General features: G+C 33.6%; 2 protein-coding genes, 1 long non-coding RNA gene and 2 pseudogenes across 9 annotated transcripts; 1 reads left to right on the top strand and 4 right to left on the bottom strand.

The window, feature by feature from the left end:
• Positions 1-94: 94 nt before the first annotated feature.
• On the bottom strand, positions 95-3,313 carry LOC104745952 (uncharacterized). Of its 6 annotated transcripts, none has more exons than XM_010467334.3 (14): positions 3,014-3,313; positions 2,791-2,839; positions 2,528-2,654; positions 2,316-2,446; positions 2,204-2,241; positions 2,029-2,108; positions 1,837-1,904; positions 1,442-1,721; positions 1,246-1,358; positions 1,101-1,166; positions 924-1,014; positions 743-810; positions 583-623; positions 95-493 (listed from the first exon to the last, which is right to left on the bottom strand). In XM_010467334.3, the coding sequence occupies exons 1-14, from the start codon at positions 3,037-3,039 to the stop codon at positions 310-312; spliced, it is 1,362 nt and encodes a 453-aa protein (XP_010465636.2). In that variant the 5' UTR covers positions 3,040-3,313; the 3' UTR covers positions 95-309. The 6 variants fall into 6 exon arrangements, with proteins under 6 accessions (XP_010465636.2, XP_087344795.1, XP_087344796.1 ...); XM_087488669.1 differs by having other exon boundaries at positions 2,795-2,839; positions 3,014-3,203; XM_087488670.1 differs by having other exon boundaries at positions 729-810; positions 3,014-3,155.
• Positions 3,175-7,729, bottom strand: LOC104745951 (uncharacterized). Of its 2 annotated transcripts, none has more exons than XM_019237065.2 (7): positions 7,549-7,729; positions 7,248-7,410; positions 7,046-7,158; positions 6,871-6,936; positions 6,667-6,757; positions 3,747-3,811; positions 3,175-3,635 (listed from the first exon to the last, which is right to left on the bottom strand). In XM_019237065.2, exons 1-7 carry the CDS (start codon positions 7,630-7,632, stop codon positions 3,429-3,431), a joined length of 789 nt encoding a protein of 262 aa, XP_019092610.2. In that variant the 5' UTR covers positions 7,633-7,729; the 3' UTR covers positions 3,175-3,428. The 2 variants fall into 2 exon arrangements, with proteins under 2 accessions (XP_019092610.2, XP_087344799.1); XM_087488673.1 differs by having other exon boundaries at positions 7,248-7,401.
• On the bottom strand, positions 4,196-5,457 carry LOC104745950 (uncharacterized). Its single transcript, XR_015582354.1, has 5 exons — positions 5,371-5,457; positions 5,152-5,280; positions 4,863-5,071; positions 4,612-4,709; positions 4,196-4,497 (listed from the first exon to the last, which is right to left on the bottom strand). It is a non-coding gene; the product is annotated as an uncharacterized LOC104745950 (long non-coding RNA).
• Positions 7,730-10,101: 2,372 nt separating the features above from the next.
• On the top strand, positions 10,102-11,490 carry LOC104748230 (putative CCR4-associated factor 1 homolog 8 pseudogene; annotated as a pseudogene).
• Positions 11,491-11,810: 320 nt separating this feature from the next.
• Positions 11,811-12,950, bottom strand: LOC104748229 (putative F-box protein At3g51171 pseudogene; annotated as a pseudogene).
• Positions 12,951-19,414: the final 6,464 nt, after the last annotated feature.

The raw sequence follows: 19,414 nt of genomic DNA, 5'->3' as shown, positions 1-19,414 counted from the left end.
CCGAGCTACTTATTTCTTTTTATTTATTTTGATGTGTTACTACTACTTGGAGGGAATTGGGATCTTGGGACTCGGTACAAATATTGATATCATATCCTACAAATCTTGGACTCAATTATATTATTATGAAGTTTTAACTTACAATTTTATTTGCTTCTCTCTCAAAGTTGTCACTGGTGGTAAGTGTTCATACAACTCCGCATACTGATTTATTAATACGAAACAGCGAGATTATTAATGTTGTTGGGACCAAAAAAACCTGTGAAAAAGCTTGAGATTTTAAGACTGTGACGGGTTCCATGTTTCATCTCAGGCTCTGTGCTCTCCTGGGAATGGTATTGACGCACAGCAACGGTAATAACCGTTCTGGTCGAACACAAATCGCTGTGAGAGATGAGCTTCTCGGATCAGATATTCTCCCCAATCTTCATTTCCAAACTGTTTGTGTATCTCTCTTGCATCAAACGTCTCCATCCTCTTCCTATTGTCCTTTCTGAGAACACAAGTTATATTTTTTTCCTAATAATCAGAGTTTTGTTTCCTTTTTATCTGAACATAAACCTGGAATTGGGAATCAATCACCTCCTTTTCCTGTGCCTCGCATTCATCACGGTCGCGTGCAGCTGCAAACAAAAACGAATGGAAAAATAAAGTAAACCAAAGCACTTTCAAGTCCATTAGTTTTGAGCTTTCAGCCAAAAAAATTAAAGTGGCTGCAACCATCTCACCAGAAAGCTCTTACCTTCAAGCTCTGCTTAGCATCTTTCTCGAGAACAAGCCCAGCTTTCACAAATGCATCAGTAATAACTTCTAAGCTTGGGATTAAGAAAATCAAAAGCACATACACTAAAGCCTTAATCTAAACTATGCCCCACTGATAAGTGATAAAAAAATAACATTTATCCTACTAATAACAAGGATACGACAGGCACGTAAAAGCCGGCCTTCATCGCCAATTTCTTCAACGGGAACATAAATCACACGAGCCTTGGCCAATGGTCCTCTCATACAGTCCTTAAGAAGATACCACAAAATGACAATATACCACAAAATGAATCGTAAAAAATATAAATAAAGCCAAGGATGATGTATCATCTTACCAATCCTTTAAGTCTTATGAATATTGGTCTGTTATCCAAAGCGTCCATCACGCTAGGAGATATACTCTGGATTTAAGAATTGAAAACACTCAAATTCGTGAAGCATTTCTAAATGAATGAAACCATTTCTTAAAAAAGAAATTACCTTTAGAATATCACGCGCTGCATTGACACGATCTTTGTTCCATAACTTGAGCATAAGCACAGTCAAGTGAAAAGTAGTCGGCTTAATAAAAATGGACTTCTCAATCCCCAAGTCTGTCAACGCATAGAATTTATTGACTATAGAAGAGAGACCAAGTTTTCTATCTCAGATTCAATGATTTTAGTAATTTTCTTACCCAATAAAGTAGATGACTTTGCTTTGGCCTTAGGCGGGTAACTGACAATTGGTATGCTCTTGATATCCACATTGACCTGGTTTGTTTCACTATTAGCTTTTGGATCAACCGCCACACTTGTGGTTGATCTATCAGCTTGGTCATCTTGTTCATCACCAGCTATGCTATTGTTTCCGAGTATAGAGTTCTGAAAGTTCACTAGCTTTTCAACTAACTCAGGGTGTATGGCTAATGGAAGTGATACAAAGTGTGAGTAATCAAGACTCGGACTCCGTACAACCTAGAATGTGAGTTTCAATGCGCAGAATCAGAAAGGAAAAAAAGGAGAACAAAAAGGAAAAGGAAAAGAAAAGGCCAAGCATGATACTAAGGATCAAAGTGAAATAATAAGGAACCTCATCGATAATGGTCTCTATTCTTTCTGAAGCTTTAGTCACACAGTCCACTGAACCACCTTCAATGACTGCAAAGACAAAGGATACAATTGTTGAACAAAAATGAGTTGGAAAATGGTAGCTAGTCAGCCAGCCAGGTTTAAGGGCATAGACATCAAGTTATATACATTACAGTTGCTTTCAAAAACTTACTGATGTGGTCTTCATTCCTTGATGATGGAAGAATGATCTTCACTCCCATTTCCTCTTCAAGTTTCATCTGCGTAGTTCCTCTTTTGCAAAGAATGCAAACCCATTAGCACATAGAGACATGCGGGGTTGAAGAAAGCCTCGAAGTATATGATTAAGAAACTAGAACAAATCTTACTCTTTCCCTCTAATGAACTTAATCAAAGAAGCCCCAACCTAAAACCAATCACACAAAAGTCAGTTAAAGTAGTTGAAACAAGAAACTTCAAGTAACATATACAAAAAAGGACCTCAAGAGAAACTGAATGCTTTCCAGCGGATACAACTGAGGCTGTCTCACTCCTTCCTCCTTCAATAACTTCTTCAGAAACATCACTTGATTTGCTACACTGAGCTGCTTCTCGGACATCATTTCCAGCTTCTGTCTCATCATAAGAAAGCAATGTTTTTAAATCTGAACAAAACCATACAATTAAACAGCCTAAAAGTAAAAGATGCTAGCCTGCAATAACTGAAGAGGATTGAGTGGAGATAGGTCTCCACACTAAATTTACCATCTTCTTCTGCTTCTTGAATTCATCCATGACACTCTTCTCACTTACCCTATAGCTCAAGATACTAAAAGATTCCTGCCACGTTGAAGTGGTGTAGCCACCACAAAACATCAAAAGTTCAAAACAATCTCAGAGCACTTATAAAGATTACACTTCCTAAAAACTACAGTACTAACAAATGCCAAGGAGACAACAAAGTATTGAACTTTACCGACTTCGATCGAAAACATCTACTCGTAAACCCGAATACACGATCAATCCTAGGAAATTACCAAAACAAACAGAAGCAAGCAAGGCAGAATCAAACACTTTTCACGATTTTTTTAATCCAACCCACAAAAGGGAGAAAATTAAGTTTTGGGTTCTGTTGAATTGATATTAAATTATCGAATTTAGAAGAAAGAATCAATTTTTATTTGAAAGAGAGAACGAACCTAAGCAGAGTCCTGCAAGTTAACATCTTACTCTCCTCCTCTTCCGGTGATCAGCCGCCGTCAGATAAATTTTTGTTCCGCTAGTATTTACGACTATTTACTACTAACCCCCCATTATTTCCAGAAATTATTATATTTTACCATATACTTTCAAATCTTTGTTATGACCCCTAAGTATATTGTCAAGTCTAGCTAGCAAATGTGTACATTACAATACTATACACTGTCCAAAACTATCATATTTTTACAAACACAAGTTACAACCCTTTGTGTTACCAATTGCTGTGACACATGCACATTAGATAGAAACAGTTACATATTGACATATGTACCAACACTGATCATAGTTTTCTCCGAGAAAACATCAATTTTTCATACAACAAAACATGTGGAGGAGATTTGATTGTTTGCAATGTCACTTATGTGGAAAAGGTAGTGAAGCGCAGCAATGGAAGTAACCATTCGGGTCATATTTAAAGCGTTGTGAGATATGAGCTTCTCTGATTAAATATGTTCCCCAATCCTTGTTCCCAAACTCTTTGTGTATCTCTCGCGCATCAAAAGTATCCATCTTTTTGCTTTTATCTTTTCTGTAGCTTGCATTCATCACTGTGGCATGTAGCTGCAAAATACGGAACAAGCATGTAGGAGAAGTAAAGAGAATTAATGTTTTTTTTTCAATGGATCACTTTCTTTGTCCTAGTAAAACCAATAGGAGAGTTTGCAGCATTACCTTCAAGCGTGACTTTGCGTCTTTACCAACAAATCCAGCATTTACAAATGCATCAATTATAACATCTGAACTAGAGAGTCAAAGCACTACAACAAATATGTATATTGTTAGCACGAGAGAAACGCTATAATATGTAATTCATAGCTCTTTTACAAACGCTATGTTAGGCCACTGTTATTGTAGGTACCTCACATATGATAGCGCAAAATTCGTATGCTATGGTATAATACTATGTAATCTTGTTTTTCAAAATTTTAAAGATAATGTTGTAAGACATTTTACACGCTATGTTAGGAGTTTTTACCGTAATTATATCATAGCACTAATCGAATGCTATAATATATTGTATTGGATCACAAAATTCATGCTGTTTTATTTGTTATTATAATTTTTTTTTCAAAATTTATTTAAATATATTTATATTTTTACATTTCATAAAATAATCAACATACATAACAAAAATTACATTAACCAAAATAAGTCTTACATGTCACCAAGTCTTAAATAAAATAAAACTAACACTAAAAAGAATTGAAACACTATTTGACATGTACATGTAACCCATCCAAGCCTTTCTTACTTGTAGCAAAGGCTCTCTTTTAGCTGCTCACTTAGCGTTTCTTGAAACAGTCCAATGAACAGCTACTAGTTCACTTTATGAACTTGATGTACTCTGGTCGCTGCCAATATTGATGATAGTTCAAGTATTCAATAAATGCTTCATCTTCAAAATACCGATTCTGTGCCAGGTCTACAAAACAGCAGAACCCAAAGGATAAGGGCAAACACTTAAAAAAGCACAAAGACTAAACCCTAGAACGAATCCTCATAAACTATAGAAGGGAAAAGAAGAAGAGAAACTAACAGTGGATGTAAGTAGGATTGGCAAGACATTGAATGAATTCAAGTTCCAGTAAGAACCGTTGCCTTCCACCGTCGGGATCCTTGTAAGTTTTCTTTGGCCTGTAGATATGCGAATTAAATAACTAAAGAGTAGATTGAAACATATGAAAGAGTACATATGAAACATATCAAATGAAGCATGAGCAACTCCTACTAAGTAGGTCAAGCAATGACTCAGATAAGAAGAAGAATGAAAAAAATGTTACCACTTACAGGTTGTTCCGAGAGAGAGCAAGAGTTGATGTCATGGACAGAGCAAGGTCCTCCGATCCACACTTGCACTGCCTTGCACCATATCTCTAATTCGTCAAAGATTCAGAGAGTTAGAAGACAAGAGGTGTCATATAAATGTAATGAAATATTCTAACATGTGGTTTTCTGAAAAAAATAACTTTTCAATCTCCTTTACAACAACTTGGGCTCTGAAAAAAAAAACCAAGTTCATATTAGAGAGTGAGCAACAAAATACACATAAAAGATCATTGTTACAACAAGAACGTACACATGAAGAAGAAATGCAGCCAAGTAAAGCTACCCTCCATAGTCCAAAATGTGAAGATCAATGCAAACAGACCAGACCAGCTTTCCGGCTAGAACACATAGTGACTCTATATCTACTGCACGACTTTCTCTGCAACCACCAAAACTTATCGGAATCCTACAGAAGCAATATCCTCCGTGTTTTAAGAAGACACAATACAACTCGAAACCACAAGTTTACCTTGAATGACTCTTTCAACTTCCTTAGATTACTACTTACTCCAGAATTAGCATCACCATTTGTGTTTGTAATTGCTCAGCATCAGCAGCAGCATTGGCAATTTCATTAGCTTGAATAGAATGCTCAATTTCTTTCTCCAGAGTAGCAAATCTCTCGATAATCACAGGCGTGTTTACAAATCTCACAAATCTACAAATTCAAAGAAACGTAATCAGCAACAATTTGACATAATTAGAATCTGAATTTAGAAATTGTCAACAAAAAAATTGAAGAATCGGGATTCAGGGAATTGAAATTACCGATCAAAAGTGGATTTGGTAATCCAAGGAGAGTGAGAAGAAGGAGGATGAAGAAAGATGGAGTAACCGCCTCTAGAGATCTGATCTCTAGCGAATTTGAGATGAGAGACGAAAGGTTCAAAGATTCAAGAGCTTCTCCTTCTTACTCCCACAGAAGAGCACCAAATCGAATCTTTAAAAACACAATCAAACCAAAAATTCAAAACACAATTCAACCAACAAAAGAAAATCAAACAAAGAAAATTGAATCAGAAGTGAGAGAGACCTGGTGTAAGTAGGAGTGAGTTGATACATAATCGAGTATAGCTCGAGAAGCCATGGTAATGGCTGGCTACGGAGAGAGAAAAGGAGAAATGAGGACGATGAGCATAAACCCTAAATCGGAATCAAGCTCCTCATTGAGAGAGCCAACAAGGTGAGAGAGAGACAAGGAAGATGAGGCATAAACCCTAAATCAACCAAAATTTCGATTTAGGGTTTGGGTGAGCTGGGTCGACGGAATGGGAGATGGATGAGAAGGATAAGATGAAAGAGGGTGGGAGAGACGGTTCAGCAATAGTGGCGGAGTAGATCTGCGAGGATGATGGATGGAGGAGAAGATGGTTTCCTCAGGAACTGTTTTTTTTTTTGTCCAAACCTTTTTTTTTTTTTTGTCTCCAAACCAATGTAAAAGAAAGGAAAAGTTATGGCGCTTAAGTGAATATTTTCTAAGTTATAGCGCTTAAGTCAATATTTTCGAGCAAATGTTGGCGGAATATGTGATTTTAGGTTCCCCCCAATGATTTTGTTTCTTTGCATTATTTTAGTGCTATTATAGAGTAATCGAAAAAATAGTTACTCTTTCATAGCAGTTGTGAAAAATGAGCTATAGTCATGTGCTATCAATGTGAATATTTGTTGTAGTGAAGAGTTCAAAATTAAAGCTCTTGCATAGAAATTTTGAAGTCATGTGTTTGGTCAAGTAAAAATAAGCTCTTAGAGATATTAATTAGGATACGACAAGCGCTTAGCAGGCGACCCTCATGCCCAACTTCTTCAACAGGAGCATAGAGAACGCGGGTTTTGTCTAAAGATCCATTCATACATTCCTTAACAAGAAAAACAAAAAAAAAGATAAACACATAGCAGACCATTTGGGATTGAGTCAAAGACTATGTTTCAAAGCCACTAAAATGTAGTAATGCAATATGTGTCATCTTACCAATCCCCTGAGTCTAGTGAAGACAGGTCGGTTCTTCAAAGCCTGCCTCACATTAGGAGAAATACTCTGATTTTCAGAAGAAAAAAAAAAAAGACAACACCTCAATCATCAAAGCAATCGTAGAAGATAAAGAAGCATACTATATCTCTTAATACAGAGGAAATTAATAATATACCTTAAGAATATTCTGAGCTTTGACCACAGATTCATTGTTCTCTAACTTTAACATTACCACAGTCAAATGGAAAGTTTTGGGCGAAACAAAAATCGATTTTTCGATTCCCATCTCTGTCCAATATTAAAAGGGCATGTCATTAAAACAAGTTCTATACACTAGAAACTCATTAATTCATTATTTCCTCTGTTTTTGGACTTACGAGCTAAAGTATTTTGAAACTTGAGTGGAAGAATCTTAGTATCATTGTTGTTACCCAATATAGAATTCTGAAAAGCCTCAAGTTTTTTCTTCAACTCAGGATATGTAGCTAACGGAAGTGACACAAAGTGTGTAAACACTTCTCTCTCACGACCCTGTCCAATCTACCAAGCATTTGAGAATTCAAGTATTTATATATAGTAAGTAAAAGAATCTATCGTACGTATAGCAACATATGTTAAAAGGTCAAAGGTTGAGATGTTTTTTTTTTCCACGCTACAACCAAAAGATCATCAACAAACCTGTTTCTGATTGCCTTTGAAAGCCAGAGGAGCTGTGAGATGAGAAGTGGAAGATCCCTCACGATTCTGAAATAAATTCCCCATAGCCGTGACACGTACTTGAACGTCACTGTTTCCAAATGAAACCCAACTACCGTAGAACAGAGAGCCTTTACCTCTTTGCCGCCGGTTGAGACTTTTTTGTTTTGACTTTTTTGTTTACGGACGTGTGGTCAATATAAACAAGAAAAATACTTGTATTCATCTCCTCTCGTTTCAAGCAATCAGAATATTTCATCTAATATTTCATTTAAAAAAATAAATCTAAATTAAATTGAAAAGTAAAACAAATCAGTTAAACAACTTTTAATTAAGAAAATAGTTGAATATTAATTTAGTTTAAATTTAACAACTAAACAAGTTTATATATCGGTTTGAATTTATAAATGAGAATTATAATTTCGATTTTACAATTAGAACGAAATTATATATCAGTTTAAGTTTACAAATAAAGTGATTAAGATTTAGATTTTACAATAAAAACGAAATTATATGTTGGTTTATGTTTACAAATAAGGTGGTTATGATTTAGATTTTACAATTAAAACGAAATTATATGTCGGTTTGTGTTTACAAATGAGGTGGTTAGGGTATAGATTTTACAATTTAAACAAAATAGTATGTCGGTTTGGATTTACAAATGAGGTGGTTAAAGTTTAGATTTTATAATTAGAACAAAATTTGATATCGGTTTAGGTTTACAAATGAGGTGGTTGGGTTTAAATTTTACAATTACAACGGAATTATATATCAGTTTGGTTTATAAAAGAACAGTTTGAGTTTTTTATTTTACAATAATGTATACAAATTTTGTTTTTTTATTTTATAAAGAGGTGAATAAAGAGATTCACAATATTATCCTATAAACAATATTCTTGGTAACTGTATGGAGATTTCTTTTATATAGTTTAATTCATTTTTGAAAGAATTTATTAAGTTTCTTAGAAAAAAATGAAAACCCTAATTTTTATCAGCTTATAAAAACCCTACCACCACAGCAGACAAAATAGGTTTAATTCTTGTATGATTTTAGACAACAACAAAAATAGTAATCTGAGAGTTTGTAGCATTGGTATTATGTTGACTTTTATGTCTTATGACACTCAAAGTGATGACACATATTGAGAAAATTGTTTAATGGACTTTTATATCTTTTAATAGCCAAAAAAAAAAATTAAATATGTCCAAAATTCCATAATGGAAAAGAATAGGGCTGGGCAAAATAACCGGTAACCAAATAACTGACCGAATCGAACCGAAAAAATTAAACCGAAACCGAACCGAAGTTCCTCAAATAACCGAATGGTTAGTAAAATCCTATATCCAAACTAACCGAAACCAAACCGAACCAAACCGACAATTAAATGGTTAACCAAAATATTCAAAAACCTAGAATATACTCAAAATATTATGCAAAACTATAAAATATTAATTATTTCTACATTCAAAACAACGAAATATTTTACATAATCAATATATTTAAATATTTTTATTATTGATTTACCAAGTTAAATGCTATTTTGTAAAATCGGATCAATATTTTTCCCTTTTTTATATTTTTGTAATGTATTTTTGGTTAATTTTGGTTATATCTGGTTATCTTTGGTTTCTTTTGGTTATGTTAAGTTTATTTGGTTAATTTCAATATAATTTATATTAGTTATGGTTATTTCTTCAATTAACCGAACTAAAATCGAACCGAACCAAAATTTCTAAAATATCCAAAATAGTTATTATATTACTATAACCAAATTAACCGAAACTAAACACAACCGAACCAAACCCGAACGGTTAACCGAATACCCAGGCCTAGAGAAGATAATCTCCACTGGTAACCAAAAAAAAAGTTTGGAACCACTTAATCTGTGTCGGTTCATTTAATATGGTTTTGTAAAAAGGAAATGGGTATTACAAAGATCTGAAAAGTGCATGTAATTATCAGAAAATTTTGTAAACGGCAATAATAAATCTCCAACAAAGGAAAAAAGGAAATTTCCTAAGATAGCTAGTAATGAAATATGTTAAAAAAATAGGTTTAATTCTGTTTTCATTTCAGACAACAACAAAAATAGTAATGAGTTTGTAGCATTGTTTTTATTATGTTGAGTCTTATGTCTTGTGACACTCAAAGTGATGACATATATTGAGAAAATTGTTTAATCGATTTTTATATCTTTCAATAATAACCAAAACAAAAATAAATAAAGATGTCCAAAATTCCATGACGGAAAAGAAACTCTCTAAATGTAACTAACCCAAACAAAAAAAAAGTTTCAAACCTCCCTATTTGTTTTTGTAAAAGAGAAATTGGTATTTATGTAATTATGAAAAAAATTCAAACAGTAATATAAAAGAAAATAATAAATCAACAAAACTGAAAAAGGAAATTTAAAGGAAATAATAAATCAACAAAATTGACAAAAGAAAATTTTCCTTTTTCTAAAATCCATATTCCAAAATAACAATTTCAAGAAAAAAAAACCTATATGTATTGGTATTTCAATGACTTATTTATTTACTTTTTCTCTCAGCTAGTACCAACAAAAAAACACATATGAGTTCGATCAAAAATTGCCCTGAGATTTAGAGTTGGAATCGTAACGAAGAGATGAGTTCGATCAAAGATTGTCTGAGAAACTACCGTTTTATCGCCTTTGATATTGAGTTTCCAGGTAGTTTAAGGGATACACCACAACACGCTTCGGACGATCAACGATATATCGATATGAGCTTCAGTGTAAACAGAACGAAACTGATCCATTTAGGTCTAACTCTGTTCGACAGCAACGGAAGAGTCGGTGGAACTTGGGAGATCAACTTCTGGGATTTCGGAGATGCTGAAGACGCGAGAAACGACAAGTCCATCGATTTCCTAAAACACAACGGTCTAGATCTGAAGAAGATTAGAGCCCAAAGAATTGAAATCGAGGGTTTTTTCAGCGATCTCTCTTGGATTCTGAAGAGTACGAGGAACATCACTTGGGTGACGTTTCATGGGTCGTATGATATCACGTAGATGTTGAAGTGTTTCACCAGAGGAAAATCTATACCCGTGACTCCTGTGAGGTTTGCGAAAGCCGTAGCTAGAACCCTCGGCTCTGTTTTTGATCTGAAAGCTATGGCGGATAGATACGAAGGGCTTGGTTTCCGTCTAGGGCTAGAGCATCTAGCAGATGCGTTGGGACTTGACCGTGTTGGTACTGCTCACCATGCCGGTTCAGATAGCGAATTAACCGCTAGGGTTTTCATTAAGATGACTAAGATCTTCAACGATGTGCAAGAGGCTGAAGGGTTTTTTTATGGACTCGGCTATAGAAGCACAAACAACAACAGATCTACTGTTAAATTTGGGCTTATCTTGGGCTTCTAACTAAAAACCAATTGGCAATTAGTAGATTGACCCTAACCCTTTATATATTAATGATAGTCTCTTTAAACTTCAGATGTGGGACTTGGTTTGTATCCCAACAATCTCCCCTTCAAACCAAAGACCACATATGAGATCTTGACACGCCTCCACGAGATGATAACTCCATCTCGAACCGATCCCACTTGGACTGATAATAAACCCCTTCTTGGGCCCCCATTACTCAGGTTAACAAGAGGCATGTCTGTATCCACTTTTCTAAGTCCACCAGAATTTTAACCTTGGATTCTGATACCATGTTAAATTTGGGCTTATCTTGGATTAACTAAAAACCAATTGGCAATTAGTAGATTGACCCTAACCCTTTATATATTAATAATAGTCTCTTTAAACTTCAGATGTGGGACTTAGTTTGTATCCCAACATGGCAACATCCACCTTACGATGATGACCAGATGCTACGGCCCACCGCCTCCTCCACCGCAGTTTCCGCTACTAAATCTGATCTTTGTTCCTGGGTTTCCTCCTTTCGGTGATTTTGGCTATGGGCCTAGCTTATGTATGTATTAAATCTCAAGGAAAGAACTGCTTAATTAGTCTTTACCTTAACTTTGATGTGTTTAGTGTTAGTGTTAGTCGACAACACATCTTTTCCTGTTAATTAGTGTCTCAGTTAATGTATCTGTTTGTATCCGATTTTGATGAAAAGATGACAACCACTCTGTTACCACAAGTACTATGCTACAGAAGTCAGAAATAGTACACGTGCATGTTGATAGACAAACGTCGAAAAGAATTTTCTTAGAATATATATTAAACACTTAAACAAGGTTTTTAATAAGAAGATGAACAAGATTCAACAAAATGTGATAAAATCAGTCGATCCAAACTCTAAAGGAATGGGAATAAAATTGGGAGCATAAACACAGTGACAACAACGGTTAAACCCCAAATCAATTTGAAACTTTTTGAACAAATCTGCCCTGAAGATATAGATGCAAAGCCATCCGGTTTCATTGTCACCACAACACATGATTAGGGTGGTCTTGTCATAGAGGAAGTAATTAACGCCAAAATCCTTATTAGATAAGTCTGGGAAATTAGTTGGTGGCAAAGTCAACAAGTTAATCCAAACAACTTTCTCGTCTTCACTGTTGTTACTAGCATCAATCTTTTTCTTTGTAACCCAAATCTCAACATTTCTTGTCTTATTACATCTCTTTAACAAGGATAACCTATTTTCATTGAAAGCTTGGAGGACAAGATGATTGATATTGAATGTATCAAAAATCTGACACGGAGCGAGACACAAGGGTTTCAATATTTCCCTCGAGAAATCAAAGCATCCGATAAAAATGTCACCAGTACCGTCGAGCGTAAAACGTAGCCAATAGAGATTTCCGTTCAAGGGCACACCATATCGTTTCACGTGGGTTAAGGGCCGGTCCTCGTCAGGTGTATCAATAAACTTGAATGTATGAGACGCACAATCGTAGATCACAGCTCTCTCGTGGTGGGGACACAGAATATACCCCAAGATCTTGTAAACCTTTTCGGGTCTAGTATTATCGTATCCTACGCCACAAGGCCAGAAACCTTTATCCTTGTGTTCGACCCATTTAACCTGTCTCAACCACGGATTCCAAATCGCTGTCCCTTTCGGAAAAATCCCACTATTACAAAACAAGAACCCATCGCAAGAACTGATGGTGAAGTCATTAAAATTCAATTCCCGGTAAGGAATACCAGATGAGGATAGCTCATGCAACTTAATCGTTGAGTCAGCTCCATCGAGACCGATGATTTCTATGGAATAAATGTTGGAATTTGACAGGAAGATGAAATGAGGACGGGCGCGAGCGAAGTGGTTCTTGATGAAACTCTTTTCAGACAAAAGCACATTCCATCGTTTGCAAACTGATATTAACTGAAGAAGAGATTGAGGTGGAAGTCGAGACAATATCTCTTCCTCCAACTCCCGTGGAAGAAGCGCCATTTTAAGGTTTTTGAATTCTTTTTTTTAGGGGAAGTCAACGAGAACTTCTTTCGTTGATGTTTAGCTTCTTAAATTATTATTTTTTTTTTTTTTGGTAGTGGAAGGGGTGACAAGGTCAGCTTCTCAAATTATCTTAATATTAGGAGAAGAGTTTCTTAGCTAAAAATGTAAAAGATTTAAAATATATAAGAAAGATAAACTATGTTATATTTTTTTATAAGTGACACCACTTTGTCTTATCATGACTATAATGGATTAAGGATTGTAATTAATTTTAAGATCATACTAAAAAAAGCAAATAAAGAATTAAATATAAAGGAGTTATAAAGATTATTGACATCCATTGTTATTGGAAACATATATATTAGATATTGGATCACTTATGTGTCAAGAACCTTTCTCGCTTATGTGTCACGATTTGAATGGTTTAATTTTTTTTTAAAAAATAACTAATTAAATTAGATAATATTATTGTATTAAATATTAATAAAATAAATCTGAGATCCCAATTTTAAAGGATGACCGATGGGCTAATATATCATATGACACACTCGCTAATAGCACCACATTATTCAGAACTTGTGTTTCAAATACTATTCTATCTTGTTATCAGACACTCGTTTCTTAAGCTTTAATAGGTGGATGATAGAGCCTAAAAAATAGTTTATCTATAACAACAATGGCTTTGTGATTGGTTGTAGGCCGGTGGAATTATACGAATCTGACGAATTACACCTAGTCACCAAAGCAATCCTAGAAGATAAAAGAAGCATACTATATCTCTTAATACATAGGAAATTCATTATATACCTTAAGAATTTTTTGAGCTTTGACCACAGATTCATTGTTCTCTAACTTTAACATAACCACTGTCAAATGGAAAGTTTTGGGCGAAACAAAAATCGATTTTTCGATTCCCAACTCTGTCCAATATTAAAAAAGTGCATGTCATAGAAACAAGTTCTATACACTAGAAACTCATTATTTCCTCTGTTTTTGGACTTACGAGCTAAAGTATTTTGAAACTTGAGTGGAAGAATCTTAGTATCATTGTTGTTACCCAATATAGAATTCTGGAAAGCCTCAAGTTTTTTCTTCAACTCAGTATATGTAGCTAACGGAAGTGACACAAAGTGTTTAAACACTTCTCTCTCACGACCCTGTCCAATCTACCAAGCATTTGAGAATTCAAGTATTTATATATAGTAAGTAAAAGAATCTATCGTACGTATAGCAACATATGTTATAAGGTGAAAGATTGATATGTTTTTCCTCCACGCTACAACCAAAAGATCAACAGCAAACCTGTTTCTGCTTGCCTTTGAAAACCAGAGGAGCTGTGAACACGATTCTAAAGTAAATTCCCCATAGCCTTGATCACGTACTTGAACGTCACGGTCACACACGATACGACTGTTTCCAAATCAAACCCAGATACCATAGAACAGAGAGACTTTACCTCTTTGCCGCCGTTTGAGACTTCTTTTTGTTTTACGTGTGGTCAATAATAATCCCTACAAAGCCAAAATTAGGGCATGATTAGTGGTGGTTACTCATGTTGATGCTCTTATTAAACAAATAATTAAAAGAAGAGAGAAGAAAAAAGAGTAAGAAGCGTTACTTGGTGGAGCAATGCAAGCATCGGTACTTATGTGAAATTAGACACGTGTCATTTTCTTATTGGTATTAATATTAAAAAATAAATCAAAAAGAAAAAGTGTGTAATAAAATGATTTGTTTTAGTTGTTGTGAGAAACGATTCATCGTTCTCTGATAAAGATGGTTTTATTTTTAAAAAAATCCCCAATCGAGATTTCTTTTTTTTTTAAATATATTTTTAACTCATTTTTTGAAATATTTATTAAATTTCTTAGAAAAAAATGAACACCCTAATTTTTTATGAGCTGCATCATTACCGGAAAAATCGTATTCACCCTTACTCAAAATTAAAAAATAATAATATTTTAATATATGACTAATAAGAAAAAGATAAGTATTAAAAAGAACTGAATAACCTTTCTTTAGCAAGTAACTTAAGTAACGGGTTCTTCTCTGATACTCTCTCATTCTTGTATTTTTTAATTAATTTTTATTAAAAGAAATTGGAAAGAGTAACGACCACTCTAAAAACCCTACCACCGCTTCATTGTTCTTTAGGTGCGTTGGTACGTATAGTAGGCTTATGATGATGGATTTACAATAAGGGTTACTTTTTCTGCATTATTGTTTTTGGCCTTTTTCATGTGTTCATACCCCTTCCACCTCGTCACCTAAAGAAAAAAAAATGAAGTAGTTTTGTAACAAAATTAGGTTTCAAGAAAAAGTTAATAGTTGACCACCTTTTAAAAAAAAGTTGTATGTCACATAAATCCTCCTAAGACCTTGACAGGTGGTCCGCCGCAAACTATATGCACAACTTTTGGCACTTTGTTGCGTTTCTTTTGAGAAAGATGTGAGTATTGTTTGTGGGGGATCCTTGTCAAGGTGTTAGCGGTTTTAACCGATACAGTTATACTAACTAGAATCCCGTTTAAAACTAGTAAATTATTTATTTCATTGCATACTATTAAGCATCATGAACATATGAAAATTTTATGCCTATATAGTTGGGCACTCTCGTCTTTCAACCCCACTATACTATTGATAGTTGTGGCCTTGTGGGGCACTGTGTACTTACAGTTCCTTGTTGACTTTTTCCTTTATGCGGCTTGACGTTCTGGTTCTCGATGTACACTCGTTTTAAACGGTGGAGACGTATCGCAGACACAGATTTGTTATGACCACACCAAGCTCTTCAACTGAATGACAACGATTATGAGAGGGGTTGCAAGATTCCAAAGAAACTAGTGCATGAATTAAGGAGAACTAATATAATAGTGCATGCATGTGGGTTGTAATATCCTAGTACTGTATATCATTTTTATTTGCTCACATCACATGGGTATCAAATGTAATATTATCCTTGTATCACACACATGTGTGTCAACTTTGGAGACTTGGAGGTTTAATAATTAAGAAAAGAAAGTACGATCCTCATCTCCAACTTCTTTTTTAATCATTACACCTCCCAAAGTGTCAATAGTTCTCTCTGATCGATGATCATTTATAATCTATCAATCACTTACAAAGTATTTAAATCCAAATAATGCGGTATGCAAAGGCGTCTTCCTCTCACATTTGATCACTTTCAAGGCTATTGACAGGGAAATCAGGAACAGCATCACAACTAGAAGGTCCATGAAGCATTTCAAGGACCTAATGATACGTTGGATCCGTTTATTTGTGTTGATTGACATTCAACGCTAGATTGTAATTCTTGGTTTTTTTTTTTCGTGTTTTTTTCGGCATGGTTACATTTATAGGTTAGGTTCTTTTGTAAAACCTCAGCTCTTCAACTTAAGTGATTTTCACATTCCATTTTTTTTTTTAAGTATTTAAAACCCCAAATAATAGCTAAAGGTCAAAGATTGTGGTTTTTATTCATATACTTTATCTATACATACAGCTATACTACAACAAAGAATCACGAGAATTAATTAACAAACCCGGTGGCCGGTTATGTTTGCGAGAGGAGTGGAACGCGATTCTGAAGTATATTTGCCATTTGCCTTAATTAACTCGTACTTAAAAAGTTGAACTCATCAGTTTTTCACGTGGTTCTCGTTGTTTTTTTTTTTTTAAATGGAGAGATATCACAGACACACACACACACACTTAACTCATAGCGTGATATTTTTGCCTCCGTTTGAGACTTCTAACGTTAGAGAGTTCTTTTCATTTAACATATAATTAGAGAAGCGTACTGATTTAGGTGCATGTACAGCAACATATTAAATATATTAGTCAGCGACACGTAGTTTAACGTACGTCTCAGCTTTCACTACATACGAATTACCCAAATCAAAACCAGCAACGGTAGATTTAAAGGCCTTTCTTTAAACATATGAAGAAGCTTAAATAATAAGCGGCCTTGGTCAATGACCTCCGCAAAACCTCTCTACTCGACTCGCATAATTTTAAAAAGGAAACAGATAAAGTAAAAAACAAAATCAAAGTATCCTTTATTCAGGTATTTTGAAAAGGAAACAAAAATCTTCCGCAAATTTCGGAAAACATATTTTCTTTCCCCTCTCTACGGATCTTCTTTTGATTTTTAGTTCATTTTCGCAGCTTATAAAAACCCTTCCGTCTCGTTTGGAGTCTCTTCATCTCTACTACTCTCTCCGCAGCCTAACATAACAAAAGTTATTGTCACTCCTCGAAGTTTCGTAACATAAATCATCCTGGCCCCTTGACATGGAGGTCCTCCACACACATATGCACAACTTTTTGTATGTTGTGTTCGTTGAGAAGTATTTGAATATTGTGTGTGGAGGGCTTCCAAGTCAAGGTATTTGGAGGATTCATGTATTAGTTTATACTTAGATGTTATAGTGATGTGTTATTTACCATTCTTCCAATTCACAAAGCTGCCACTAAAGTGTAATTAGCGTTCATTCTTAAACTGTTTGAAGCAAGGCTTTAAATTTGCACCCTGTGATTAGTATCCTATACGATAACCCATTAATCCATTATCATAGGTTGCAAACTGGTTAATTAACTTTACGACCTTCGTTCCGTGAGGACAGAGCATTCAGGTTTTGTCTAAAGAAGTTGCAAGAGACCTGTCACTTGTTAGTGATGATCCCACCAAAGCCACTCTCGACGCATAAAGCACACAGAAAAGTCTTAATTTGAGCAAACAATTATTAAAACTTTAAAGGCTTGTGAGAGAAACGGGTACGTATAATTTTTGATGAACGTAATGCCTAAACAAATGCTAAACCTGCACATCAAACGCTTTTGTCGTTATAAATACGTGTCAAAAATTGCATTAAAATATATTGGTAATAAACACATTTATGAACGCAATCATGAAAGATTTTTTTCATCATTAAAAAGTTCGTGATGACGGACCGATTAGCTGTAATTCTAACTACGTGATACCCGTGTAGCATGGAATGTAATGACATATGTTATAATTAATTTATGTATATTTTGAATATATAAAATATTTTGGTTTATGTAGTTTTTATAATTTTAAAATTTTTAAAAAGTGTTGAGTAGTATATTTGGTTTACGTATATGGTAAATGTTAAAACATATTTAGATAAATATATTGTTTAGATCGTTAATCCTTTGTACGGTAATAAATATACAATAATCGTTCTGTAATTTTTAAGCGATAGCGGTATGTTTAAAGGTGTTAAATCCAAATATCAGATTTTAATTTGGTTTTAGTTTGGATTATTGCACGTATATAAACTACACATAACTATTTTAGAATAACAAAGACATCTCTTTCCATCCCGTCTTGTCATGTCCCGTCATGTTTCATCTCGTCTCTACCTGTAAATTTTTTTATGTTCTATAACTGTTCTCTTTTAAATAATTAACTATTAGACTATTTTTATCGTCCAAAAATTTTGGGTAAGAACATAACTAAATTTTGTGCTTTTCTTACATTTTTTACATATAATTTATTTCTTTCTGCAATAGAAGATTTGTTCATAATAAATAAATTAAAAATCTACTTATTAATATTCATTTTTGCATAAGTATATAGTAGTACAATATAGTCAACCAATTGTAATTATTGAATTTAGAGTTTTAAATACTTATTTTAGGGTAATTATTATTTAGAAATACAAATATAAATTGAAATTTCTTTTCTTCTTTTTTTTAAATGATTTTTTATAATTTTTCTTAAACAACAAATGTAATCCATGAAATAGTTTATTTTCATAAATATATATTATTTTTTATTTATGATTACAAAATAGATTTACAAATAAGAATTCTTTTAAAGATAATTCTTGCATACCTTGTATTTTAGAGAGTATTTACAAATAAGTTGATTTTAGATATATTTTATATAACCATTAAAATAAATTTGAATTGATTTTTATTAATTTAACATATCTTATATATTAATTAACTTTATATTATTAAGGCTATAATGAATACTTTACTATTTTAAAATACCTTTTAAAGTAATTTATTTTTTATTTTATATTGTAATTAGTTAATTGTTTTCAAAATTAAACTGGAATTATTTATTTGTTCCTAATACTGTGAGAAAAAATATGCACAAATATTAATTATAATTTCTTTTTCATGTTTTTATTTGTTTTTCCGAAAATATTTATAAAAAACCAGAAATTTCAGTGGTTAAAAACTATTGTATTTATATTAAAATAGATATTTAGAAGTTAATATTTTATATGTCAAATCTCCTAAAAGTTATCTTGTTTTTTGTTTTGTTATAACTAAAATATGAATATTTCATGTGTAAGATTATCTCATAAGACTGTTTTAGATTTGCAGTTAATGAAATCTTGGCAACCAAGTAATTTTGTAAGATTCGAAAATAAAAATATATGGTTTAAATTAAAACCATTGAAAAAAATTAGACTTTATGATCC

This window comes from Camelina sativa, chromosome 15 (genome assembly GCF_030686135.1).
Source record: "Camelina sativa cultivar CO46 ecotype springtype chromosome 15, ASM3068613v1".
Taxonomy (NCBI): domain Eukaryota; kingdom Viridiplantae; phylum Streptophyta; class Magnoliopsida; order Brassicales; family Brassicaceae; genus Camelina; species Camelina sativa.
This window is presented reverse-complemented; position numbering and strand designations above follow the sequence as displayed.